The sequence below is a fragment of the Diabrotica virgifera genome, chromosome 7 (genome assembly GCF_917563875.1).
Source record: "Diabrotica virgifera virgifera chromosome 7, PGI_DIABVI_V3a".
Lineage (NCBI taxonomy): Eukaryota > Metazoa > Arthropoda > Insecta > Coleoptera > Chrysomelidae > Diabrotica > Diabrotica virgifera.
The window spans coordinates 249263275-249291034 of record NC_065449.1 but is presented as its reverse complement, the minus strand read 5'-3'; the positions used below and the strand labels follow the sequence as shown (position 1 = coordinate 249291034).

General features: G+C 30.3%; 3 protein-coding genes and 1 long non-coding RNA gene across 4 annotated transcripts in view; 2 read left to right on the top strand and 2 right to left on the bottom strand.

Moving 5' to 3' along the window:
* LOC114325263 (inner nuclear membrane protein Man1) overlaps window positions 1-9407 on the top strand; it is a 60351-nt gene extending 50944 nt beyond the window's left edge. The window contains exon 12 of the mRNA XM_028273275.2: window positions 369-9407. Coding sequence (XP_028129076.2) covers window positions 369-498 — 130 coding nt within the window. The 3' untranslated portion in view covers window positions 499-9407. The remainder of the gene's footprint in view (window positions 1-368) is intronic.
* Window positions 9408-11098: 1691 nt separating this feature from the next.
* Window positions 11099-14813, top strand: LOC126888401 (uncharacterized). Its single transcript, XR_007699542.1, has 2 exons — window positions 11099-11670; window positions 11734-14813. It is a non-coding gene; the product is annotated as an uncharacterized LOC126888401 (long non-coding RNA).
* Window positions 14814-17581: 2768 nt separating this feature from the next.
* LOC114325262 (zinc finger protein 277) lies at window positions 17582-26615 on the bottom strand. The gene is made up of 6 exons (XM_028273270.2): window positions 26453-26615; window positions 26198-26396; window positions 20774-21006; window positions 20371-20682; window positions 19092-19419; window positions 17582-17747 (listed from the first exon to the last, which is right to left on the bottom strand). Exons 1-6 carry the CDS (start codon window positions 26469-26471, stop codon window positions 17684-17686), a joined length of 1155 nt encoding a protein of 384 aa, XP_028129071.1. The 5' UTR covers window positions 26472-26615; the 3' UTR covers window positions 17582-17683.
* The window catches only part of LOC114325261 (PP2C-like domain-containing protein CG9801), a 47527-nt gene continuing 46355 nt past the window's right edge, over window positions 26589-27760 (bottom strand). The window contains exon 11 of the mRNA XM_050656628.1: window positions 26589-26723. Coding sequence (XP_050512585.1) covers window positions 26704-26723 — 20 coding nt within the window. The 3' untranslated portion in view covers window positions 26589-26703. The remainder of the gene's footprint in view (window positions 26724-27760) is intronic.

Here is a 27760-nt window from a genome sequence, read left to right as displayed (position 1 = left end):
CCACGTTTCACTACCGTAGAGTAGCACCGGCTCGTATACAGTTTGGAATACTTTCATTTTTGTTTTCAGGCTTACTTCTTTCTTCCTAATAAAACTTTTATTTAGCGCATAGTACAATTTTGTTGCACTCATTACCCTGCTGTTTATTTCTGGTTCTATATTTCCTTGTCCATTCATTGTTGATCCTAAATACTTGAAGTCCTCTACTTGTGTAACGGTCTCATTATTCAGCTTTACATTTATATTTTCTTGAGTTTTCGATATTACTAAAGCTTCTGTTTTTTCAATATTTATTTTCATCCCAAATTTCTTAAAGGCTTCATTCCAAACATAGTACCTACTAATGATTTCTATTTCTTATTTTTTAGGTACTCTGGCCATCTGGTGACAGTGAAGTACTTACGTCTGGAACGTTACATGCAGAGATTCCCCGATTCGCCCGTCAGAGGACCGCCCTTTTTGAGCGCAATTACACCGGCCACTGATTGGTCTAGTTAATTATAGTAATTTTTAATTTATTTAATGTAAGCGGAATCATTTGTTTTTGTGTTAAGCACAAAGTCGTCCTTGTGGCGCGTTTTAAAAAAATATATTTATTGTTCCGTGAATGACAGTCCTGCAAAAAGCAAAATACGGGTGGTAATGAATATTTAAGTCACGAGCAAGAGAAAGAGCGCGAAACACATGAACAACAAGATACAGGTCGACAGACATTTCGGAAACCGCGAAGGTCAGAACTATGACCTATTGAACATTTTGATTACGCGACGTTGTCAGATCATTCGGGTTTCAAAGGTTTTTCGGTTTTTTTATTTGTTACCCTTTTTACAGTAAAATTAATAATAATTATATGTTTTTACTTTTCTATTATGAATCGATATATTAGACGTAATGACAGTGTATATTGGTGAGTTAAATACGATTAGTGTTAGTACGAAGGAGTACTAATAGGGAACTTGCATAAAATTTTAAATTCGAAAAAAATGTTATAAATCACAACAGAACATAATTTAAAACATGTATCAAAGATAAAAAAGTTGTTTTTGTGTTCCGTTTGGCCCCTAAAGATGATTCTAAATTCAAATTATTGCAGCTAGTCCAAAACGCGTCGTGACGTCATCCGGTTATACAGGGTGAGTCACCACTAACGGGACGGAAGATTACAACTAAATGGTAAAAGATTTGAAAAAAAAATTTAATTATTAGTTTGTAAGTTGATAACATCTACATTTTGAAATATACAGGGTGACTAAATAAATTGCGGCGTATCAAAGTTATATTTTTTCTTATGGAACACCCTATATTTTATTGCCTTTTTTAAGGTTTCCCTATACCTATGTACAGAGTGTTCTGAGTTATGTTGACTTTTCTTAAAATGTAAAGTTTTAAAAAAAGGCTTATTCTCAAGGTATTTAAGAAATTATAGAAAAATTACTTTTACATCTAAATATATGGATATTGGTTGAATGTATTTCATGATTAATTATTACACATTTATTTACAGGGTGTTCAAAATTTACAGTTTCATTATTGGATTATTCAATGTGTTATATGATTCTTATTTTAAATGGAACACCATGTATATTAATAAATAATTATACTAAACAAATTTACCTCTTTCGAATGGTATATGGATGTCCTATACCTAGGTCTCATAGTTTTTACGTAATTTACAATTAATAAAATTCTTAATCTGTAAATCGATTTTAAAACAAAAGATAGGTAGGTAGGTAATTAATGGCGTTGTATGACATTGTCATTTTATGACAGTACGGTCTGGTAATTATTTTATAATTAATGTATTCCATGATTGATTATTACACATTTATTTACAGGGTGTTCAAAATTTACTGTTTCATTATTGGATTATTTAATATGTCATATGATGCTTATTTTAAATAAAACACCATGTATATTAATAAATTATTATACTAAACACAGGTTCCTCTTTCGAATGGTATAGGAATGTTCTATAACTAGCAGTCATAGTTTTTGCGTAATTTACAATTTTCTTAAACGGTAACTTGATTTTAAAAATAATATTTAGAGTCGCTCTCGATTTTTAAACTGTCGAAATAAATGTTTGTTTACTGTATTATAATGAAATGAAAATATATCTATTTACTAGACCATTATTATAAAAAGTAGGTAGATTGGTCTGTATACAGTTAATTAATATTACATTTAAAAAAAAATCAGAATCTTCTCCAGTCTAAAGTCCATAAACGATAAGTTAAATATTTATCATAATTCTGGTCGGGACTGATTTACAATTCACCCGAAATTTTTTCTTTATTAGTATTTAGGTTTTCCGAACAGAAAGCAGGACATCAAATTCCTTGACGTCATCACAAATAACTGGTTTATTTTTATTTAACTTTCCGTATGCAACATTACCAGTAGCACGGAATCTATTGAAATCTCTTAAAAACGTCCTTTTTGGGTGTCTTCTATCAGGATACTTTTGAGCGAAAACTTTAGAAGATAAGATACAATTTTGCAAACACTCTCCAATGCAAAGTACCATGTCTACTCTTTCGTACTTAACGTGATTATTCATTTTTAGGAACAATTAAATTTGAATATTATACACGAATGTTTATATTTTTGATAATTACCAGACCATACTGTCATAAAATGACGATATCATACAATGAGATACATCTTTTGTTTTAAAATCGATTTACAGATTAAGAATTTAAATAATTGTAAATTACGCAAAAACTATTAGACCTAGGTATAGGACATCCATATACCATTCGAAAGAGGTGACTTCGCTTAGTATAACGGTTTATTAATATACATGGTGTTCCATTTAAAATAAGAATCATATGACACATTGAATAATCTAATAATGAAACTGTAAATTTTGAACACCCTGTAAATAAATGTGTAATAATTAATCATGAAATACATTCAACCAATATCCAAATATTTAGATGTAAAAGTAATGTTTTTATAATGTCTTAAATAACTTGAGAATAAGCCTTTTTTTAAACTTTACATTTTAAAAAAAGTCAACATAACTCAGAACACTCTGTACATAGGTATAGGGAAGCCTTATAAAACTATACCTTATTTTTTGCGGACAATTAAAAAATGCAATAAAATACAGGGTGTTCCGTAAGAAAAAATATAACTTTGATACGCCGCCATTTATTGGGACACTCTGTATATTTCAAAGTAATTTTAAAATGTAGCTTTTATCAACTTACACACTACTAATTTAAAAAAAATTTCAAATCTTTTACCATTTCGCTGTAATCTTCCGTCCCGTTAGAGGTGACTCACCCTGTATATTTACATTCTGCACCAACAAAGTAAACAAAATTGTATATAATTTTAAATTAGACGTTATAAACGTCAGTAGAAAATACAGTAATGTGACGTCACAAGTGTTTTTGATCGTTTGAACTATTCATAGAAAACTTGTACTTTTACAAAATGGTTTTATTTTCCATAGTAAACCTTCTTTCTTTTCCTTCAAAAACTGTATCAAACTCCAATCTCAACAAACAGGTATATATTATTACAATGACATACGGTAAATGTCAGAATATAAATATTTTTCCCTTATTCCGCGACGATGAGCTGGCCAAAGTAGGTGGAGGCCAATAAACTAAAGAAGTAGAAGAAGAATATACATAAATATAACCATAATCATAACTTTATAATAAAACTATGTGACGTCACGGGTCGTTTGAACTATTTTATACCGCAGAAGACTTTAAATTTTTATTTCTAAGTTATTACGAGTTTTTGAAGCGTGAAATTTTGGAAATCTCATTTTAAACAAAACTGAACATTATTATGTAATAAAAAAATGTGCAAGTTCCCTATTGTTTATTGATGACCTCAATCAACAAACGTCTATTAATGTAGAAAGCTAAATTTATTTCATCTGCTTTTCTTAGTCCATTATTAGACTAGATTAGATTATGTGAGGTCGTTAAGGCTCTGCAGCCTCTCGGCACTTCGACCTGTAGAATTTTTTTGTGCATACCTTAACCTAGTTAAACTCTAGGATGCCAATACTTCTGATGAAGTTGATTACAATCCTAGGTGACTTGTTAGCTATATCAGAGAACGCTAGAGTGACCTCTTCTAGGAATTTTAGTCGTTTGCAGAACAGTGCTACGCAGTTGCATAGTATACTATGTTTTGCCGTTTCTTTGTCGTTGTCACATAAACGACAGTTCTCACTATCTAATTTGCATATTTTTTGAGATGATATATCTCAGATGAAAGTGACCAGTGAGAAGGCCAGTGACCATTTTTATATCTTTTTTACTCATTTCGAGAAGCCGGTTTGTTGCAGTAGGCCACATTTTTATGAGCCTTTTTGCTTGCCTTTGTCCTGGTGTGTTGACCAGTATAGTTGTAGTTGATTGAGTTCCTATCTGATGTGGCTTTTTGATAGTCAACAGAAGCGTTCTGGACCTTGGAATGGGGTATTAGCCCCTTCTTTTGCGAGGCTATCAGCTTCCTCATTTCCTGCAATTCCCTTGTGACCTGGCACCGACATCAAAGTTACTTTGTTGCGTTCCGCCAGCTTCTTGAGGGATTGTTTACAATCCCAAATCAACTTTGACTTACTGAAGTAAATGATTTTAGAGCCTTTAAGGCAGCTTGGCTGTCTGATAAAATAAAGACTTTTGCCCTCCGAGTGTCTCGGTCGAGACATTCTAAGCACTAATGTCTAATGTCTACGGCATGTATTTCTGCCTGAAAGATAGTTGGGGCGTTTCCAAGAGATTTGGCTAGCTTGAAATTGGACTTAGCAACTCTCACTCCTGCCCTTTCATCTATCTTAGATCCATCCGTAAAACCGTGCCCTTCTTAGCATCTGGTTTGTATATTAAATGTGAATTTTATATGACCCATATTATTTCGTTTTGAGAAAAGTTATTAAAAATTAAAATTAGCAAAAATAGTAATTAAAGCGTGTCGCCACACTAGTATCACTCCAATTTTTAAGTATTACTGGTTAACAAGTAAATCTGGTCAGTGAAAAAAAATTATTTTCTTCCCTAGCTTTTTAATGTTCATGAGATACTGCAGTCTTATGTCGGCCCTCGGTAATAACGTAACCTTTCATTCTGTGTTTAAATTTTTCAAAAATACTTATTAGTTTTCTCAGGATTCGAAAAAAATGAATGCGTTTAAAAAGCATTGGCCCGAAATTTTTCGTCTCCGGTCTTAAGACATCCCCACTGTGTTTTGCTTTAAATGCAGATCTCATCTAAGTTTTGACTTTGTTACAAACTGAATAAAATATTAATTATTACCATTTAGAACTTTTTTTTTTGTTTTGACGGCAAATTTAAAGAAAAAAATAATGACTTTAAATAAAGGCTGATTTGAGTTTTTTATATGAACTTTTAAGCTGTATTATATATTTTATTTAACTCTAGTTAATTTAATGATTAGTTTAATGTAAAACATTAGGTTAAATGTAAGTCGAGAGTCATTGATTTGACAGATCAATTTCTTACAACATGAATCTGATTAGTGAACGTTATTTTGCCAAAAAAGTTTGAGATTAGTCCAAGAAATCGGTCATTATGTTAATAGTTTCTATAGTCTGGGCGGATTATCGGAGAATAGGCCATTTTTGGGAAAAGTTATTTACCAGCAATTTTATTGCTGGAATCAAATCTTATGATTGTATATATTAATAATATAGGTATGCAAAGTCCGCAGATAGTGTGCTACTTTTTTTATAAACAAAATGGCGCCCGAATATCGTGTTTTTTTTTTCAATTTGTGCTCTATCACTCCAAAGGTTTTAACTTTACACCAAAAACACTCAAATAAAAATTTACCGTAATTAAATTCTGCATAGAGACGTATTTTCCCCGATTTACTTCTACGAAAATTTTCCCCGGAAAATGCTGGTTTTTCCAACAACATCTTAAATTTACAACTAAAATTTTAGATAAGTAATTGTTTATCAATAATTAAATAACTTGGCAATATAAAAGCGCTTTTCGTATAGATTATAATTCCAGAAGCCGATGAAAATTGAATGAGCATTTTAGCAACAATTGAATTGTTAATTAAAAATTTACGGTCGCTATAATACCCACAATAATTATGATACATAAGAATATCTATGATTTTTGTATAAAAAGACAGTGTACCTATCTAATGTACTTTACAGAATTGAAATTGAACTATTTAAGCGGCCTCAGGAATATTTTAAAATTATAAACAATTTTTTGGCTTATAAACAAATAGAATATCTCGGGAAATATTAAATTAAATTAAATCATGAAAACGGTATTGGAAGAAAAGCGACAGGATGCTTCTTTTAAAAGAAAAAACGTTTAATTGTGATGAGTGGTTCCTGAGATACAAACCGGTCAAAGTTGACCGGTATTTACGGCAAAGATATAAACAATAATTTTCGAACCATCACCTTTTTATTTTTGTCCTCTTTCTCCACACCAATTTTCATATCTTTAAAATACTCATAACATATATTATTATAATAAAAACTATCGATATTACGAGTGAAAATTGCCAAAAATAGTAAAATTCCAATCAAAAATTAGGTTGGAGAAAATGTAATCTCAAAGTTCAAAATCGGTATACGTTAAAAAAAATGCATTTTATCGGCTTCCCATGGAGCAATTTTCTTCATTTTTTTTGTTCCCAAGCAACTCGAGTATAGCCATATAACTAACGCATTATTTAATGTCAAACTTGCTTTTGTTTTGTTATAATAAATTAATTTATTAGTTATAACAAAAATTTTTAATTTGTTTAAATAAAGATTGTTTAAATAATTATACAGCTTTCAAATGAGAATATTTGTGTTTTTAACGGTAAAAGGTACACTTGTAAGTTTATCTAAAAAAGTCTACAACTGGAAAAATATGTAGTTTTCTTTTCTTATAAATAAATTAATCTATTTAACAAAATAAAAGCAAGTTTGACGTTTAATAATGCGTTAGTTAGATGGCTCTACTCGAGTTACTTGGGAACATAAAAAGAATGAAGAAAATTGCTCCATGGGAAGCCGAGAAAATGCATTTTTTTAACGTATACCGATTTTGAACTTTGAGATTACATTTTCTCCAACCTAATTTTTGATTGAAATTTTGCTATTTTTAACAATTTTCACTCGTAATATCGATAGTTTTTATTATAATAATATATGTTATGAGCATTTTAAAGATATGAAAATTTATGTGGAGAAAGAGGACAAAACTAAAAAGGTGATGGTTCGAAAATTATGATCCTATTGTTTATATCTTTGCCGCAAATGCCGGTCAACTTCGACCGGTTGTATCTCAGGAACCACTCATCACAATTAAAGGTTTTTTCTTTTAAAAGAAGTGTCCTGCCGCTTTTTTCCAATACCGTTTTCATGATTTAATTTAATTGAATATTTTCCGAGATATTCTAATTGTTTATAAGCCAAAAAATTGTTCATAATTCTAAAATATTCCTGAGGCCGTTTAAATAGTCCAAGTTCAATTCTCTAAAGTACATTAGATAGGTACAGTGTCTTTTTATACAAAAATCATAGTTATTCTTATGTATCATAAGTATTGTGGTTATTATTCAATTTTCATGGGCTTCTGGAATTATTATATCTATACGAAAAGAGCTTTTATATTGCCAAGTTATTTAATTATTGATAAATAATTACTTATCTAAAATTTTAGTTGAAAGTTAAAGATTTTGTTGGAAAAATCCGCATTTTCCGGAGAAAATTTTGGTCGAAGTAAATCGGGAAAACACGTCTCTATGCAGAATTTAATTACCGTGAATTTTTATTTGGGTGTTTTTGGTGTAAAGTTAAAATCTTTGGAGTTATAGAGCACAAAGTGAAAAAGACACGATATTCGGACGCCATTTTGTTTATAAAAAAAGTAGCACACTATCTGCGGACTTTGCATACTTAGGCCCGGTACTTTATGTCTCGATTAACAGCTGGTTAGTTAACCGGGGTTTAATCGGAACCTCTTTAGGTCTGTTGCATTGTAATAAATGCAATTTTAATTATTATTATACTTATTTATAATTATAATAATACTTGTAATTGCATTTATTACAACGCAAGAGACCCTAAAGAGGTCCCGATTTTAAACCCCGGTTAACTAACCGGCTGTTAATCGAGACATAAAGTACCGGGCCTTATATTATTAATATATAAAATTATCAGATTCGATTCCAGCAATAAAATTGCTGGTAAATAACTTTTCCTTGTATTTTGCTAATTAGCCCAGAGTATAAGTAAAATCTGCCAAACCACAATTTATTATAGGCCTGGATCCCGCGTACCAAAAAAAGTTGATTAATAGCAAGCTGAAAATTTGTTAATAGCTTAAGGGTGTCTAGTCGGACAAACTTTGATATATGGGAACACTGGAACAGGGGAAGTTTTAATTGTGGAACAGGTTAAAAATTTGAAACGGTCAGACCACGAAAACGGCAAATGTATTTTGTCCGACAGAACTTTCAATTGATTTGTTACCGTTTCATTAAACTCTCATGCAAAAATCAGACTGCTACTTACCACCAATATAATTCCTGTCATTTGATTTCTACGTGTCGGACTTATTAAAATTTCCAACATATTTGTCGAACAAATATTTTTTCATATATATTAATTAAAATTTGCTATTGAATAAACTTAAAAACAAGCTGCTAGCTTTCACAATCATAAACTTGTCAGGATGGCACGTTCCACAATTAAAACTTCCCCTGTTCCAGTGTTCCTGTACATCAAAGTTTGTCCGACTAGACACCGTTAAGCTATTAACAAATTTTCAGCTTGCTATTAATCAACTTTTTTGGTACGCGGGATCCAGGCCTATTAGTTAAAGAATCGATTCAAAGCAGTTAACCCAATAGCTAATCTCATAATACACACATGGGAAAAGTCTAGGAATATTTTTAGAAAGGGACGTAATTTCTTCTTTAGTTGTTCTGGATAAGTAATATTCGAGTTGTAGTGATTAGTAGTAGTATTTAGTCTATGTAGTTGAAATGCCACTCTAATCTTGCAGTACGTTTGCCTCTGGAGATGGGCGAACATCTCAATGGCCTTCGACTGTGGAGATTGGCTTCATAGAGATAATTTCTTTCAAGTATCACGGCCTAGGGTTACCTGGTGTGCCCGCTGCAAGTCGCTAACCAAGTCAGATGCTGTAATTGTTGGTTGTCTTCATGGTTAACACTAAAAATCGATCTTGATTGAGCAGTTACAGCGCGCTTACTTCCTGGATGATGTTCGACTGGACTTCCAGTGTCACAAAAATGCCGCCACAATCGACTTATAACTTCGGGTGACTCCCCTGCGCTCAGCTACATAGTTTATCGCATGCCACCTTGAAGAAGACTCCAGTCCTCTCATCCAAAGTTAAATGACGTCGTTTGATGATAAAAAACAATATTTTCAATGCACTAACTAAATAAGAACTTTTAGCACGAACAAAATGGAAACTACCCGAATACTTACTGCAGTATAAAACCTATCGTTTTTTCTCTCCCGCTAAAAACTTTGTTAAATATTTGTTATCACTTTTGCCGTTATGATTTACTCACAAAAAGTTATATGAGCAACTGTACAAATAGTCCAGGGTGCATCTGTTTTGAGATGGACGTTGAGAGGTGACTCAAATTTTTTTGCAGAAATTGCTTGAAAATAATTCAAATAATAATATTTGAGTTATCCTCCCTCTCAAAAAGGTCCGGAACATTGTTTAAATAATCAAAATGTCAAAAATTGAAGGAAAAATTCGATTTTTTTCTTCGTTTTTTGATTATAACTTTAAAAGTATTCATTTTCGAGAAAAGTTGTACTAACATAAAAGTTGCGTAATTAAATTTCCTACAATATAGAATTGGTTAAAAATTTAAAAAATAGTCACCCTAGTTGCAAAATAGCAATAATTGCGAAAAAAACATACAAAAACAAGTATTCGCATTTTACGTTTTTCAACCATTTATGCTACACTTAGGACCTTCATATTTAACCTAGAAAAACTTTATGATACAGTAAAACAATACTGTAAATTTCTTTAAGATTGGTTTAATAGATTTTGCAATCCAGCTTTCACAAAAAACACTCATTTTTTCAAAATGTTACAGGACTGAAAATGAAGCAGATAGCAAGTTGAATTTTTTTTTTTGCTTATAGAAGTTTACTGTACCTTTCATTTGCAATTTTCAAAATTAAAATCGATTAATTATCACGGCGTCAGAAAATTTTTGAAATAAAAAATAATTTTTGGTGCTACGCGCAGGACAGCGGTGTTCGATTCACACAAGTTGATTTCCACCAAAATTTCTTCCAATCTTTATATAATATATTATTGTCTTACTCTATATTTTGTTGTATTTTAATATTTTAATTCCACAAAAATCAAACTAATTTTATTATTGTTTGTGAAATATTGTTTAAACAATTGCATATGTTTAAAAATAATAAACTTTTATTATTTAAGTTAAAATATATGAACAAAGAAAGTTTTTGCTAATAAAAGTGTTATTTCAAAGGATAGAGTAGGTGTTTTTATTTTGCAATAAACAAATTTATTTATTTATATTGAAATGTAATAAAAATTAAAATGTATCAATCATTATCAAAGGTCATTGGAATGCCCAATCAGAGCAAACTATCCGCTGTCCTGCGCGTAGCACCAATAATTAATGTTTATTTAAAAAAATTCCTGACGCCGTGGTGTTAATCGATTTTAATTTTTCAAGATTACAGATGAAAGGTACAGTACACTTCTATATGCAAAAAAATTTTCAACTTGCTATCTGCTTTATTTTCAGTCCTGTAACATTTTGAAAAAATGAATTTTTTTTACGAAAGCCGGATTGCAAAATTTATTTTGCAAAATCTATTAAACTGATCTTAATGAAATTTACAGTATTGCTTTACTGTATCATAAAGTTTTTCAGGATGAAATATGAAGGTCCTAAATGTAACACAAATGGTTGAAAAACGTAAAATACGAATACTTGTTTTTGTATGTTTTTTTCACAATTATTGCTATTTTGCAACAAGGGTGACTATTTTTTAAATTTTTAACCAATTATATGTTGTAGGAAATTTAATTACGCAACTTTTATGTTAGTACAACTTTTCTCCGAAATGAATACTTTTAAAGTTATAATCAAAAAACCAAGAAAAAAATCGAATTTTTCCTTAATTTTTTGACATTTTGATTATTTAAACAATGTTCCGGACCTTTTTGAGAGGGAGGATAACTCAAATATTATTATTTGATTTATTTTCAAGCAATTTCTGCAAAAAAATTTGAGTCACCTCTCAACGTCCAAATGTACTAATATTTTTACAGATGGGCCCTGGTCTAAAATTCAATTGAAATTAAACGACCACATGAGTTTATTTTCATTACAGAGAAATGAGAAGTCCCAGATCTAAACAATAAACCTAAAAATTCTCTTGGAACCACTTTCTGGCAACATCATTCATCTCTACCTTTTACAATTTATAAAGCAGGAAGGCGACGAAAGGGACAATATACAGTCACATTCCGTCTATTCGTCTGGGAAAAAAATCCAACCAAAGTTGATTCCGTGTACTAAAAATATGAGTAAAATGAAAAATTAAAAAACAGCTTATAGGGGAGTGCATTTAGATTTTCACTTCGGAAAAAATCAAACAAGATAAAACTTTTTGTAATTTCATTAATGTGTGTGTTTATGTTTTATTGGCACTGGTTTAAGCAACCAACTGGCCAGGTAATTTCATTAAGAAATGTTTAATAAACAACATATCAAAAAGTTCTACTCGAGAAGTGGGTGCTTTATTTTTTATTAAACAAATGAACAGCGAAGTTAGATGTTTTTTTAAATAACTCCGAAAATATAATTTTTAGAAAAAAACTGACTTGACCATTGAAAAAATCAGAAAATTTTACAAAAAAAACCTTATATAAAGATTTTTCTAAAATTAAATCTCTAGCTTCTGTAATTTTTTATTTATAACGCTAAAGTCACCCTTCTCACACAAATTGGCGCACTGTAAACTAGCGTTGGAAGAAGTGCACGGTTGAATTTTTTTAATGTAATTCTTTAACTAATGGATCAAAATAAATTTTACAAATTGGACATGAAAGAAGATGAAATAAGCTATCTTATGGTTGTAATAAAAATAAATAAAATGTATGGACATAAGTACGGTCTTGGCGGAAAGTGAGCCTTACATGAATTTTGTTTAAAAATGATTTAAAAATGTGTAACTAATACAATTTTACTTATAAAACTCTCAAATTTGCACAACTTAACTCTCAATAATCTTACTAAACGAGGTTTTATTCAAAAAAAATCTCAAAAATTGGATTCAAATAATACGATGTCTCAAAAAATGTAATTTTTGAAAACTTCGTAGTTATACAGAATTCCCACCACTTTAAGACGGTATTACTCAAGTTTGAATAAATCTAATACAATTTTTTTGCTAATTTTTTAAAGCTTGGGATGTAATCTTTAAAAAACACTGAGTTATTTTAGTTTAAAAATGAAATAAACAATTTATTTTTGAGAAAACTAAGAAAGATAACAAAAATGTAATACAAAAACCGAAAATTACCAGCTGAAAAGATGTATATACAGAGTGATCAAAACTTTTTCTGTAAAACTTACCTAAAATACATTTAATAATAAGCTTCAACAATAATAAATGTTCAACAAAAAAATTTTTTTAGCTAGATAAATGTCTGCGTAACTTGGAACCTATTGATAACTTTTTTAATATCAGTTCTACGAAGTTATTCTTTATAAAATACTCTGCATCGTATATAACATAAGCTGCAACCATCAAATATCAAATTTTGTTAATTTTGTACGAGGTATGTCAAAAAATATGAATTTCAGTCAAAAGTAAATTACCTTTATATTTCAAAATATCGAAAATTTTTATAAAGAAAAGTTGTTTGGAATTAAAAACTATGTTCCAATATGTAATTATATCCTTCTAATCGAATAGTTGTTTTTTTTAATATTCTTTCTAATACATTTTAATTTTTAATATTATTGTGAAAATTATTTGTTTATCTTTTTTTTTAAGAATGAAATTCCATATTTGTTTGATTGGATTCTACTTGTTTTTCATTTAAATATCCGCCAATTTGGATCCGCCATTTTGAAATTTAAATTTTTAATCTTTAATTCAGATTCAACAACCTGCTAAAAATAAAGGCAATAAATGTTTTAGAAAAATGTTCTTTTTTATGTTCTTTTTAGAAAATCCGCATTTTGGATCCGCCATTTTATAGTTTATAATGTTAACATTTAAGTTAGGTTTATCAAAGCACTCAAAAATAAATATATGTAGAAATAAATACATTTTGTAAAGAAATTATGATTGTACTATTTTTTCCGCCATTTGGGATCTGCCATTTTATAATTTAAATTATCAAAATTTGATTCAGGTTCAGCAACCTCCCAAAAATATCCACATATATGCAAATAAACACGTTCTATAAAAAAAAATCGGATTTTACAACTACTTTTAAGGATTCTTAGGAAAAAATCCGCCATTTTGAATTTGCAAATTGTAATGTCAGATTCGGGTTCAGCATAATCAAAACTAAAATAAAAACATTTCTTATCAAAATAAAATGTTGAATTCACCCATATTCTTAACATTATTTATACAAAACAATTGTTATTGTTTAAACAATTAATAAACAATTAGCGGCGAAATTTGTGAGTACAACTTTTTACTTTAACATATTTATAAACCAACAAAAAAAGTTTTAGAAAAATATAACCTTGTTTGATTTTTTCCGAAACATTGTATCTTTTCGTTCTAATTGCACTCCCCTATTAAGTTTATTTTCATTTCAGAGGTCATCCCCATCCGTACATTTCTGTCTCTCCAGGCGTCTTCAGAGGTGTTCATGTAGCCCCACTGAAAACGTCTGGAGAGACAGAAACGTACGTATGGAGATAATACATCAGCTCTGAACCAAAATGAAACATAAGCTGTTTTTTAATTTTTAATTTTACTCATATTTTGAGTACACAGAATCAACTTTCGTTTAGTTGGCATTCTTCCTAGACGAATAAACGGAATGTGATTGCATATTGTAGAGTCCCCTTCATCTTCTTTATTCATGGTATCCTTGCCTTACAAATTGTAAAAGTTAGGGATTAAAGATGTTACCAGAAAGTGGTTCTAAGAGAATTTTCAGATTTATTGTTTAGGTCTGAGATTTCTCATTTCTCTGTAATAGATGTTGCTATCGCTAGAGCGTCCGATAACCAGAAATATTTTTACAATTCTGTTTAAATAGGCAGCTTGATTTTGTTTCGATTCAGAGGTGTTCATGCAACCCCACTGAAGACGTGTGGATAGACAGAAACGTATGTATGGGGATGGTGGATTACCTCTGAACCGAAATGAAACAAGCTGTTTTTTAATTATTTTCCGAGTTGTGTATGTACCAGTATCTACTTTAGGTACATATAACAACAGCTATTTTAATGTATGAGTCATAGTAAGTGTCCCCTTTAATATGCGTTGTCAGTAAACGTGTTAAGTTAAACTGCTTTGGGTCGTGAATTGACGTTAAATATTTATACATTTGTACCTAAAACATAGTTTACTTCACTTTTTTCATTATTGGCACTTGTTTTCAATATTTGTTTGTTAGTTTGACGATGTGTCTTCTTGTTTATTTTTAGCGACAATGTACCTTTAGTAGAACTCGACTTTTGATAGTTGTTTTAATTTTTAGGACGTTTTTGTAATATATTGTAAGAAATTTTTAATGTCTGTTGCATTTTAGTAACAATAAATTTATAATAAAAAGATATATATTTGTATTTTTTTATGAAAACACCTATAACAGTGTCAAAATATCTTTAAAAATCGCACGACAAAAACGAAGAATATATTATAGCGTGAGTGTACTGCAAAAATCCACGAACTCCATTTTTTTGTGAAATTTAAGGTATGTAATATAGTTTAAAGGTATATATTTAAAATTCTTAAAAAGGGCTACATCACAATCACATAACTAGTTTTCGACTGGTTTACCAGTAATCATCGGTGCTTACGTGAAGTTTACATGCTAACCACCAAGATATAGTTTAAGGTACTAGTACACTTTAGAAGACCAAAAATAAGCATTTTTTCTCAGAACTTTTCTTAAAAATGAACATTAAACTTTTTACATGTTAACATCTAACTCTTAGAGAATACAAAAAATATATCTTTTTTCATTTATGCACGTACACTAATATTGTAGAGGGCGCCAAAGTCGAGGCCTCGAAAAAAAGTAGTTCCGATGGCGGACAGTTAATCTCAGGATTGGGATCTCTGAAGCAAAAAAATCGTACGACATTTGAAAAAGGAAGGTTTCTTACGTGACAATTTACCACCTTTAGTGAAAAATCTGCAAAAAAAAAGATTTTGCAGAAATTTGAAAAAAAATTGTCAAAAATCGCCTGTTTTTCTTCAGTTTTTCATGGTTAAAAAATATTTATTTTTTGGTCAAATTGTGGGAAATTGTCACGTAAGAAACCTTCCTCTTTCAAATGCAGTACGATTTTTTTGTTTCAGATATCCCAATCCTGAGATTAACTGTCCGCCATCATTTTTCGAGGCCTCGACTTTTGCGCCCTCTACAATATTAGCGTACGTGTATAAATGAAAAAAGATATTTTTTGTACTCTCTAAGAGTTATACAGGGTGTTTCATTAATAATTGTCCATAGAGTAACCGGAGAAACCTTAGCACAAAATACGAAGATTTAACCTAAAACAGTTAAATAAAATGTGGTTCCTTACTGAGGGTGTTTTATCTAAAAATTTAAAAACTATTTTTGCTCAACATTTTAAAACAATTTGACATATCCTTTTCATACTTGGCAGAAAGTTCGACTACTAGGCACCCTACTAAATTATGATAAACGTTTCTAGCTACTACCAGAGGCGTACGACAGGGGATGGTGAATGGTTGACCCTTCTCAAATTCTACGCCACTGGAGCAATTACTATTTTTGTGCCATTTTTAGATTCTCCAATACTTTCTACGTAAATAATATACTTTTCATTGGTAGCGATAAAGTCATCAGTTTTCGAGATATTTGAAGTTAAATATGAAAAGGCACAGTTATTTTGATTAATTTATGATATGATTCATATAGCTCAAATTTAAAAATTATTTGTACCCAGTACTTTAAAACTATTTGGCATATCCTCATCATACTTGGCAGAAAGTGTAGGTACTATACACTCTACTAAATTAAGATAATAAACGTTTCTAGCTACTACCAGAGGCGTACGACAGGGGATAGTGGCTGGTTGACCCTTCCCAAATTCTACGCCACTGACGAAATTGCTATTTTAGTGTAATTTTTTGATTTTGCAATACTTTTTATGTAAATAATATACTCTTCATTCGTAACAATAAAATTATTAGTTTTCGAGATATTTGAAATTAAAAATGAAGCGACACAATACATTAATCAAAATAACCGTGTCGTTTCATTTTTAACTTCAAAGATCTCGAAAACTAATGACTATCGTTACGAATGAAGAATATATTATTTGCATAGAAAGTATTAGAGAATCCAAAAATTGAACTAAAATAGCAATTTCGCCAGTGGCGTAGAATTTGGAAAGGGTCAACCATTCACTTTCCCCCGTCGTACGCCTCTGATAATAGCCAGAAACGTTTGTTTAACATAATTTAGTAGTTTGTACAGTACCTATAGTTCCTGCCAAGTTTGAAAAGGATACGTCGAATAGTTTTAAAATGTTGAGCAAAAATACTTTTTAAATTTTTAGATAAAACACCCTGTAACTCATTTAAGTGTTTTAGGTTAAATCTTCGTATTTTGTGCTAAGGTTTCTCCAGTTAGTATATGGACAATTATTAATGAAACACCCTGTATATTAATATGTAAAAAGTTTTATGTTCATTTTCAATAAAGGTTCTGAGAAAAAAATGATTCTTTTTGGTCTTCTAAAGTGTACTAGTACCTTAACAAAAATATGTGGGTCAAAGCCCTGTATAAGTGGTCCGTTAAGGAAACATCAGTTAAAAATGCCAATTAAAGCATAACTATTTTAATATTATGCCCTAGGTAACATCTGAGCTGTGGTGTGACTCGATTACATGGTGAAAGTCTTGTAGCAAATGACTATTGTCATGGATTTTTCAAGTTGTCCAGGTTTAATTTTTCGTCCTTGGGTGTTTGTTCTTCTCCTGTATGTTTATATGGTGTTTAAATTTATTTAAAATATTCCCTATCGATTTTCCCCAATATTTACTGGTAGCTAATACTTTTTTTACCCCGATTTTCTCTCTTGCTTACTCTGATTATTAGCAAATATTTAGAAATTATTTTTTATTGTCAAACACATTTTGGTTTGTTTTTTGCTCCTGGTTCTAACTCACAAACTATTTTTTTTATCTTTTTTCATCAATTTTTTATCTTTTTAAAACCTGTAATTATTTTTGAGATATACATTCTTAACATATTTGTAGTATGTACCTAGATATCTATTATAAAATACACAGAATATTTTAAAAATTAAAAACCGATAAGAAACACAAAAAATATTAAATCACATCTTGTATAGTAGGTATAATTTATTTTTATTATAAAACATCAATAACAAAAACAGTTAACAAAAAATTGATATAAATACACTTATTTGCTATATATCTGCACTTTCAGTCTTCGACATCATCAATCAAATAGAGGAAAGCATCATTTTCATATGTGGGAAAATAAAACCTAAAAAAACACATCACACTTTATAAAAAGCATCACATTATATATTTATTATTTTTTATATTTATATTGAGGAAAATTTTCTTCCAAATTCTTTAAAACCTTGCTAAAATCTAAAAATTGCAACTTGAAGATATTTTAACACGTTGACTGCCATAATGTATAAAAAAAGTAGGTGCTACGGCCACGACTCTCCCGTTTCTATGCTTTTGAGACAACTACAGTGTGTCACGTGGCTGTTATCAACAACATGAGACACAACATTTGTTAACATTTAATACCTCATATACCGCCACCCTAGTATAAAATGTATATAAATGTAGAGAGTTGACAGTTTATAGAACAGTTGTATTTGAAGTTTATTGTTGTCATGTGTTAACACGTTCCGTGCAGACAGCATACATGTGTGGCACATGATGCCTTTACCAATACGTGGATGGCGCACATGTATGTCATTGATTATATACTCCATCTAATTTACTTACCGTTGCACGTCATCCGCGTCACAGCCCGAGACGTCACATGATACCAATACGAAATATTTAGGCGGTAGGTGTGTTCTTTTTTAGAATCACTTTGCCGAGTACACTGGCGTTACAGCCACTAGGCATATTTTATTATATACGCGTGGAAATAATATTTAAAGAGTTCTATTAATGTTAACTTAAGAAATACACAATAATATGTTTCATTTAATTTGTATAAATGGATTATAAATCGTTTTTATGAAGCACATTTGTTCGGAATACACTGTAACTATAATCGAACGAAGGTGATATTTTGGCATAAATTGATAACATTTATTTGACAGTTGCGGTGATGACACTTTATATTTGTTTATATTCTTTACTATAAGTATTTGTTCCATTATATTTACTGTTTTTATTATGTACTTTAACGTAAGATTATAATTTAATTATTATTTTCTATTTCTAAACTTTTTATTTATTTACATTGAATATTAATTTGTTTTGCTGTATGTTTTTACTTCCGCAAAAATTGTGTGATGTGTTTGATTTAAAGTGAATTTAAGAATTTTTTTGTAATTGGACAACAATGTCAACTTGATCTCTAACGTAAATAATGACGTGCAACGGTAAGTAAATTAGACGGACTGTACACATTTTTAATATGTGTTTATTTTGTCCGTTCAGAGTATAAGTCTTAGGATCAGGCATCCACATGCAATGTGTTAAAGTTGTAAAAGTTCAAGTAAAGTCACATGTGAGAACAGGCCAGATTAGCCCATAAGCCTAGCAATTACATAGGTACCCGTGTGTCTACTAGCGTGGCGCTTACTGTATATCAATATATCTACCCGTATACTATAGTTACATTAAAACTTACTCAGGTTGATCAAAAATCTTCAAGTCTGGAATTTTATAATGATTTTCCTCCCTTAAATGCGTTTGTAAATCTAAAACGATACTAAATTTCTTGTCACAATACAAACACTTGTTTTGGTGCATCTGTTTTCTTATATAATTGATTAATTTTACTTTTTGATAATAATCTAGATCTTTAGTGACATCTACAAAGCTAAAATCATGGTCGCTCTCCATATGAAGACACATCACATTAATATCCGTTTCTTTACTTTTGCAGAACAGACATGTGATTAGATCTTCTTTTTCATTCCAATCCGAATACTCTTCATCTGCATTTGCTTCAGATTCTACAAAAGAAATAGTAAAAGCTATAAGTTACAAAGTACAGATCTAGTACATTCAGAATAGGGAACTTGCACGTTTTTGTTTTAATACATAACAATGTTCAGTTTCGTTTAAAAATAAGATTTCCAAAATTTTACGCCTCAAAACCTCATAATAACTTAGAAGTACAAATTTAAAATCTTCTGTGTATTTAAATCATTTCAAACAATCGAAAAAGGGTGTCAACCCTTATGACCTCATATCATAATATTTTGTAATAACATTTCTCCTGTCTCATAAAATTATATACCATTTTGCTTACTTTGGAATTTAAGAGATAGTATTGAATTGTGTGTATGGAAAATAAAAGTAAATACTACAAGTGTAGTTTAGTACCACTGTGTTAAAATACAACCATTAAAACCCCAATAAAATATTTATTAGGTTAGGTTAATAAAGTGGTTACATGCATGTTGAAAGGACATTAAAGACATTTTAGTTCATTCTCAAGGTCTTCATTTATGTGAAAATAATTTTAATGTAATTTAATGTATGTTGTCTGCTTAATAGTTTTTTTAATAAATCAAAAGTATTTTGAACAAAAAGAAAATATAAGTTTTGGTAGATGTACATTACACAATGATATTTACCTATACAATATTTTTCTGGAACTGTTTTTACTATAAAATTAAAATAAACTAATCATAATAATAAAGATTTTTTATGTTCATAATGGGTAAGTTATCATACTGCCCTTTAGAAAAATCCTCTTCAATCATTTTAAAAAAATTTTCTTAAAAAAAAACAATATGAAATATATAGTTCATAGCAACTATCTAAAGATTTATAGAACTGATATACACCATCAAATAATTACAACAAGTAAACAGATATCAAATGTAATGAATTAATGGCACAAAGGAATATTAGAATCACTTTTATACTGAGACACAAAATATATAAACGAATTATACCTTTATTCGCTGCATATCTGTCATTTTCCTTCTGAATAGCCTTCCATGTTTTATTCTCCTCTAAGTAATTTACAATATAGTACTTATCATACTCCTCGTTTTTAGGATTGATCCTTTTGTGGAGCTTTTTTCTCATGTGTTCTTTTAAAACGTGTCTATCAGGAAAAGTCCTTTCACAATATATACATTGTAGTGCTGTCATTTTGCTCTCAATTTTATTGATTAGTTCATCAACAAACACAAGGTTTTGAGGGTTTCCTAATTGTAGATTATGTTGTGAGGAGAGGTGTTCAAAATAACCAGGTCTCGGCCCTAAAATGTTAAGTTTTATTCATAAAATGAAATTGTGTGAGGATGTTTTTAAAATTCCATTACCTAAATATAAATTGTTAAACATATTTACCTTCATATTCTAGTTTACACATCAAACAAGATCTTCTAAAATTTTTATTATTTCTTTCATATTCCTGAATTTTTATAACATAATCCAATTTTAGTTTGTGTCTTAATTCTTTATCTTCTTTTAATAAACTTGACAGTAGATAATATTTCTGACCTGTTGAATCTAAGCTAAGAGATGGAATAATTTGTTCTAAAGAATTCTTTTGAAACTTTTGATGCCAATAAGAAACATATCTAGAAAAACATACTATAGATATAATAAAAGAAAATATTAATAGTATTTATAACATTAACTCAGCAACAGTGTATTTTACAGATATTTCAATTAAAAATTATCACTAAGAAGAGCCACCCTATTATTTTCATTGTTAAAATTGTGCTCACATGAAAAGGGTGCTAACTAACTTAACCAATTGAAGCTGGCAATGGGATAAGACAGAGGGATTCCTTGAATCCGTTATTGTTTAAGGGCACCCAAAGTCCCATTTAACGACAATGTTAACATTATGTCACATATCTCTGTAACCAAAGCACTTAGATACCTAATTTTTTTTATTTCGAAACTACATATATGTTTTAGTGCAGCGTAGATTTTTCTAAAGTTGGAGTGAAAGAAACATTTATTTTAAATTTTTTTAAAATACTCCTACAAAAAAAAACCCAAAAAAGTTTAGATCTTATTTTTTATTTTACTTGTTTTTGTACATTTTTCAATAAAACTTTACGTGACTTGATATTGCCCATCCACAACTACTGTAAAAATTTGGACATTCTATTATTTACGGATCCAGAGATATTTGACATCAAAAGTTAAAAACCTAGTATTCAGGAAATCGGAAAAACATAAAACACTCTTAATAGGTTATAAAGCTACAAGTACACGGTAAGTTGAGTGCAGACGTTCAGAAAACAAATAATTTTGTAACCATGGATATTTTATACTATAATGTGTTATATATCGTAGGAAAGAGAAGATTTCAGAGAATAATTTTCAATCATAACACAAAAAACTTAAAAAATTAAATTTTTGGACTTTGGGTGCCCTTAACCTGATCATGGATGAAATAATAAAAAAAAAAGTAAGAACTAAAAAAGGATACCAAATGTAAGAAGAATAACTTAAAATAATCTGCTATGCAGACGATGCAATACTAATCTCTCAAAGTAAAGATGTTTTACAATGGATGCTGCACCAATTTAATATAACTGCCAGAAAATTTAACTTGTTAATTTCCCTCAAAAAGGCCAAATGCATGGTTATAACAGCAAATCCAATAAGATGTAAATTAGAGCTGGAGGGTCAGGGCCCAGCGCATGCCAAATAGAATTCTATTTTGCTGACGTCACAAAATAGAATTTCATAATGGGAGAATCGACGGTTGCTAGGCAACGTGACGTCACTAATATAGAATTCTATTTGGCGTGCTCCCGCACCTGGGCCCAGAGCACGCCATATAGAATTCTATTTTGCTGACGTCACAAAATAGAATTTCATAATGGGAGAATCGACGGTTGCCAGGCAACGTGACGTCACTAAAATAGAATTCTATTTGGCGTGCTCCCGCACCTGGTAATAGAACAAGTGATGGAGTCTAAATATCTATGACATCACACTATCTAGCTATGGAAAGCTCGAAATAGAAGTAGAAGATCAAGTGAATAGAGCAAACAGAGCCGCAGGTTGCCTGAATGACACAATATAGAGAAATAAAAATATCAGAAATAGACCAGTAAGGATCTGAAAAAACGTCTATTTTTGGATGTGAAAGGTGGCATTCGGATTTTTGCAGATAAAGTTAGGTGACACCTTCAGTAAAAATAATTGACTTATGCTCCTTCTCAAATATGCCCGGAACATTAATAAAAAAATTAAAATATTTAAAAATTTCGAAAAACGTCGATTTTTTCTGCTTTCTTTGCTTATAACTTTAAAACGATTCGTTTTGGAACAAAGTCATACAGAAATAAAATAAAGATAATTGAATTTTGTATGATATACGACTGGTCAAAAATGTCTTAACATATGACCTTTTCTGCAATATAGCAATAAATACAAAATAAGGGGGCAAAATACGCCTGTTGTTATTCAATGTTTTTAACCACTTTGGTGGCACTTAGAACCTTAGTAATTCGCTTAGGAAATTCTTTGTAACATACTTAAACTGTGTACCAAATTTCATTAAAATCGACCTAATAGATTTTGCATAATAAATTTGCAATCTAAATGTTTTTAAAAAAGTTCAAATTTTTAAAAATCTTTCTGAACAAAAGGTAGACCATTTAGAAGTTGTCTAATTTTTTTACATATAAAGAGGTGCTCTACCTATCTAATACACTTTACAGAATTAAAATCGGATTATTTAAGGGGCCTCAGCAATGTTTTAAACTTATAAACAATTTTTTGGCTTATAAACAAATAGCTTTGTTTAATAATAAAAAAATTAATTTTTAGCAATGCATATAATTAAAACCGGTATAATTTGACTTAAACTTTCAAATGCTGTCAGCAGAATTGCTATTTTATTTTTTAATCAAAAGTTATTCGCGTTCAAAAATTGCAATTTTTCGAATTTTTGAAAGTTCCACCGCGTTTATCTCAAAAACTATGCATCCTACGAAAAAACTTGTAAGAACATTTTTTGCTTAGAATTACCCAAGAAATACAAAAAATGTTTTATTTTGCGAAAAATCGATGTTATGTAATTCCTCAAGTTCTTTGTTTATAACAATCTTATCGACATCTGGATCAACTGTTACCCAAAAAAATCGTGTTCTACGGATCAAAAAATACATAAAAATCTTGGGTAAGTTCATCTAAATAAAGGAGCCCGTAGCACCCCCTCCTGGCCACAGGACTAATTTTTTTATAAGCCAAAAAATTGTTTATAACTTTAAAACATTGCTGAGGCTGCTTAAACAATCCGATTTCAATTCTGTAAAGTGCATTAGATAGGTGGAGTGCTTCTTTATATGTAAAAAAATTGACAAATCTTTGTATGTTGTAGTTTTTGTTGTGCAAGATTTTAAAAAATTTTAATTTTTTAAAAAAGTTTAGATTACAAAATTTTTATTCAAAATCTAGTAAGTCAATTTTAATGAAATTTGGTGTACGGTCTTAGCACATTACAAAAATTTTCTAAGCAAATTAGGAAGGTTCCAAGTGTAACCTAAGTGATGGAAAATCATTGAATAAGGACAGGCTTGTTTTGCCCCTTTATTTTATATTTATTGCTATTTTGCAACAAGGGTGATAAATTAAGACATTTTTAACCAATCGCATCTGATAGAAAATTTAATTATCTTTGTTTTATTCCTATATGACTTTGTTCCAAAATGAATCGTTTTAAAGTTATAAGCAAAAAAAGTAGAAAAAAAAACGAAATTTAATGTTCCGGGCTTATTTGAGAAGGAGCATAAGTCAATTATTATTAATGAAGTTATCACCTAACTTTATCCGCAAAAATCTGAATGCCACCTCTCACATCCACCTAAAACAGATCCTTACTGGTCTAAAAAGGAATGAAAGGCAGAATTTACAAAACAGTCATCAGACCAATCATGACATACATGGCAGAAACACTACCTGATACAGAGAGGACAAAAGATTGTTCTAAACAGCGGAGATGAAAACCCTTCGAAAAATCGATGGTAGCACACTATGGGACAGAGCTAGAAGTACAGATATACGACGGAGATGCAAGGTGGACAACATTAATAAGTGGGTAAGAAACAGAAAGAGTAGAATGGAATGACCACATTAGACAAATGAAAACAAATAGAGTAGTAAGGATGGCGAGAGATGGCTCCCCAATAGGAAGGCGATCAGTGGGAACACCACGAAAACAATGGAATGACAACTTACTGGAGGCACATTGAAAAAACAGAGTCATCTCTATACAAAAAGAAGAAGATGAAAGGGGCATATGCTCCTAAAACGTTATGGGGCCGATATTATAGTTGTTTGTAAGTGAAAGTGCAGTAGAGCGTCGATAATCCGAACTAATTGGTACATTGGTAGTTCAGATTACCAAATTGTTATGTTGTTCTGAAGCTATTTTCTTCTAATAACGCGAGAATTTTAATGTCACCGTTGCATGTGGTTGTCTTTTTAAAGACAGATCACATGCTATGATTTTTTTTGTGACGGATATTCTTGAGTTGGGGTTGATTTCATGTAATCGAATGAACTATCTTTCAGTAAAGTCGTCCCAGGAACGCAACTCATAAATATTGGCAATATCATTTTAAAGTCTTCTACTTTAAAATGTATCATAAATATGTATCTGAATTGCCGATATAAATGAGTCAAATTAAATAAATTATTAGAAGAATTTTTTTACTAAGCAACAACATTTTTGTTTATATTAATAGTATTTTGTATTTTGACAACGGCACCCGATTTGGGCGTCGAAACGTTAATAAAAATCATTTTTTAATAATATTGTGGCTTATTTCCCATTCTAAATAGTTCAAATTGTTATGATTATCGAACATATGTTCAAAATACATACAAAGCTCATAAACATAGTACATAATATGTACATACATTTTAGTTAGAAGGAATAAAACACCTGCATAATAAACAAATATATCGTATGTATTTCTGCATAAACAAAACAAAAATATGAGGTCATATTTTGCTTATATTGTCATATAAAATCCAAAAATTCGATCTGCGACCATATTTTTTAATTTTATATTTTTTGCGTTCGGATTAGCGAACGTTCGGATTACCAGGGTTCGGATTATCGACGCTCTACTGTATATAGAATACTCTTGAAATACGAAAACCTATGGCCATTGATTTTGATTATATTCGATAATACAGTGGAACCTCGATTATCCGTCTCTCTATTAACCGTCACCTCTGTTAACCGTCAGGGTCCATATCTGCAAAGTTATATTGACAACATACGTAAAAATTTAGTTATCAATTAATTTTGTTTGAGCATTGCTATGAGCCAAATGAAATTCGTTGAAATGTACACGTGTGCAGTTATACCACTACCGCATTTTTTATGTAAATAATTTTTGTTCTTATTCAGGGCTCTGGATTAAATTTCAATTTAAATAGGTGATAAATGATACCGTGCTTTTAGAGTTCTATTTTTAGAATCGCAAGCCGAAAATAAAAATGTACAGCACAATAATTATTAGTCAATATCTGTGTGTCACGATAATTAAATTTGATTCAAATTCGAACATTGATTGTGTCACTTAGTCGTTTGATCAATTAAGTTTTGTTATTGTTCTGTTAAGCGTCTTTTCGATTATCCGTCATACCCTTGGTCCGGTGCCCTGATGGATAATCGAGGTTCCACTGTATTATATAATATGAATAACTATGCAACTATCCATTTATGTAAAGTTTTTATACACTCTTAGTACACTATATAGTTAAAGAATATTGTCAGATAATACATACTCATGTAAATTATCTATATTTTGCACATCTTCAATTACTACACTATGAACATCAAATATATGGGCAAGGAACATCGGTAAAGACAGTTTGAGATTAAAACGATCCTCACAGAGTAAACAATCAGTTTCAACATCACTTTGGAAGTCACTGTACTGGCTTTCCTCAAAAACCAAGGGGCCAAATAGGTTTTTTGAATCATCTAAAAGACAAACTGTTAGGACGAAGTTAAATAGAAACAAGATTGTATTGTTTTACCTGGTTGTGGTAAATCCATTTTATTTGTTTTTAAAAACTAGCTATAACTCTATTAAAAAAACATTATTTATTTATTTGAGCACTGAAAAAGAAAAATCTATAGCTATGTTCTACTTCTTTTCGTAAAATCAATAAATATAAATGTAAAATGTGTCAAATTACTTTGGCCTCTTTTGTAGGTGTATTCAGCAATACAAAGTCAATTTTCGTTGATGCCAGTGGTGGATCGACGGGAGGTCGAAATAGGAAAATTAACCCTCCCCAACAAGGCCTAAAATCGGAAGAAAAAAAATTGTTGAAACATAAAAAAATATATTAGCTGGTATGCTTTTTCTCATGAGCGTCTTTCAGTGCGTCACAGTTTTTCGATTTCATTCTAACGCATTAAATTGTATGTGACAGAAAAAACGCACGTCGGTGACATTTAAAACATTTATTCTAGTTGTCAATAGATGGCGCTATAATCGAAAAAAAATATTTACGAATTATATAATATATCTACGAATATAATCTGTACAATTTATAAGACTATACAAATCAAAGAAAATACCATTTTATAAATGCAATAAACACAATTGATTTGTTTTTATGCCAAACTGCAAATAAAATGTGACAACTGTCAAATTTAACTAAAATGTCATGTCACTAAAATGTATATTATTATCACGGACTTACCTTTTTTCTATCATTTGTGACGCACTGAAAAATGCTCATGTAACTTAAACCATAGACAGACAAAAATTCAACCAAATAAAGTCGCTAGTTACAAGGTATGCATCTCTGTCTAATCGGCGGCAATGGTAAAGTCACGTGGTCGATAAACCTCACCGATTAGAAAGAGATGCCAACCCTGTTTAAAACTTATTTCTCTGTCGCCCTGGGGGTGGGGGAACAGTTGTTTTTAGACTGTAGCGCGCAATCTAGGTATTATAATAGGGCTTTTCATCGATTGTCATTTGTTTCGAGCTTCTGTCATATGTTATATAATCTGTGTATAATATTAATATGCACGGATTATACGACATATGACAGAAGCTCGAAACAAATGACTGTGAATGAAAAGCCCTATGGAATGATAATGGTATATGTCTATGGGTGTTCCCAAAAGATTCGAGGTTAGAAAATCATATTCCTGGTAGTTTCATCTCCTCTTCGATCATTTTTTATTAAACGATGTCACACGATGTAGATTTCAATAGTGCACAGCCGCCACAGTGCCGTGCCAAATATTACAATTCGTTAAAATAAAACAACTATTTGTTTGGATAATTTATTTGAACATTAAAAGACAACGAAAACATACAAAAG

Bases quoted from the DNA above. Each gene is read 5' to 3' on its own strand.
- LOC114325262 (XM_028273270.2), bottom strand. The intron at 21,007-26,197 runs GTATGTATTATC...ATGTTTTTCTAG, and splicing joins AATATAGATAATTTACATGA to ATATGTTTCTTATTGGCATC. The intron at 19,420-20,370 runs GTATAATTCGTT...TTTCTTTTGTAG, and splicing joins CAGATATGCAGCGAATAAAG to AATCTGAAGCAAATGCAGAT.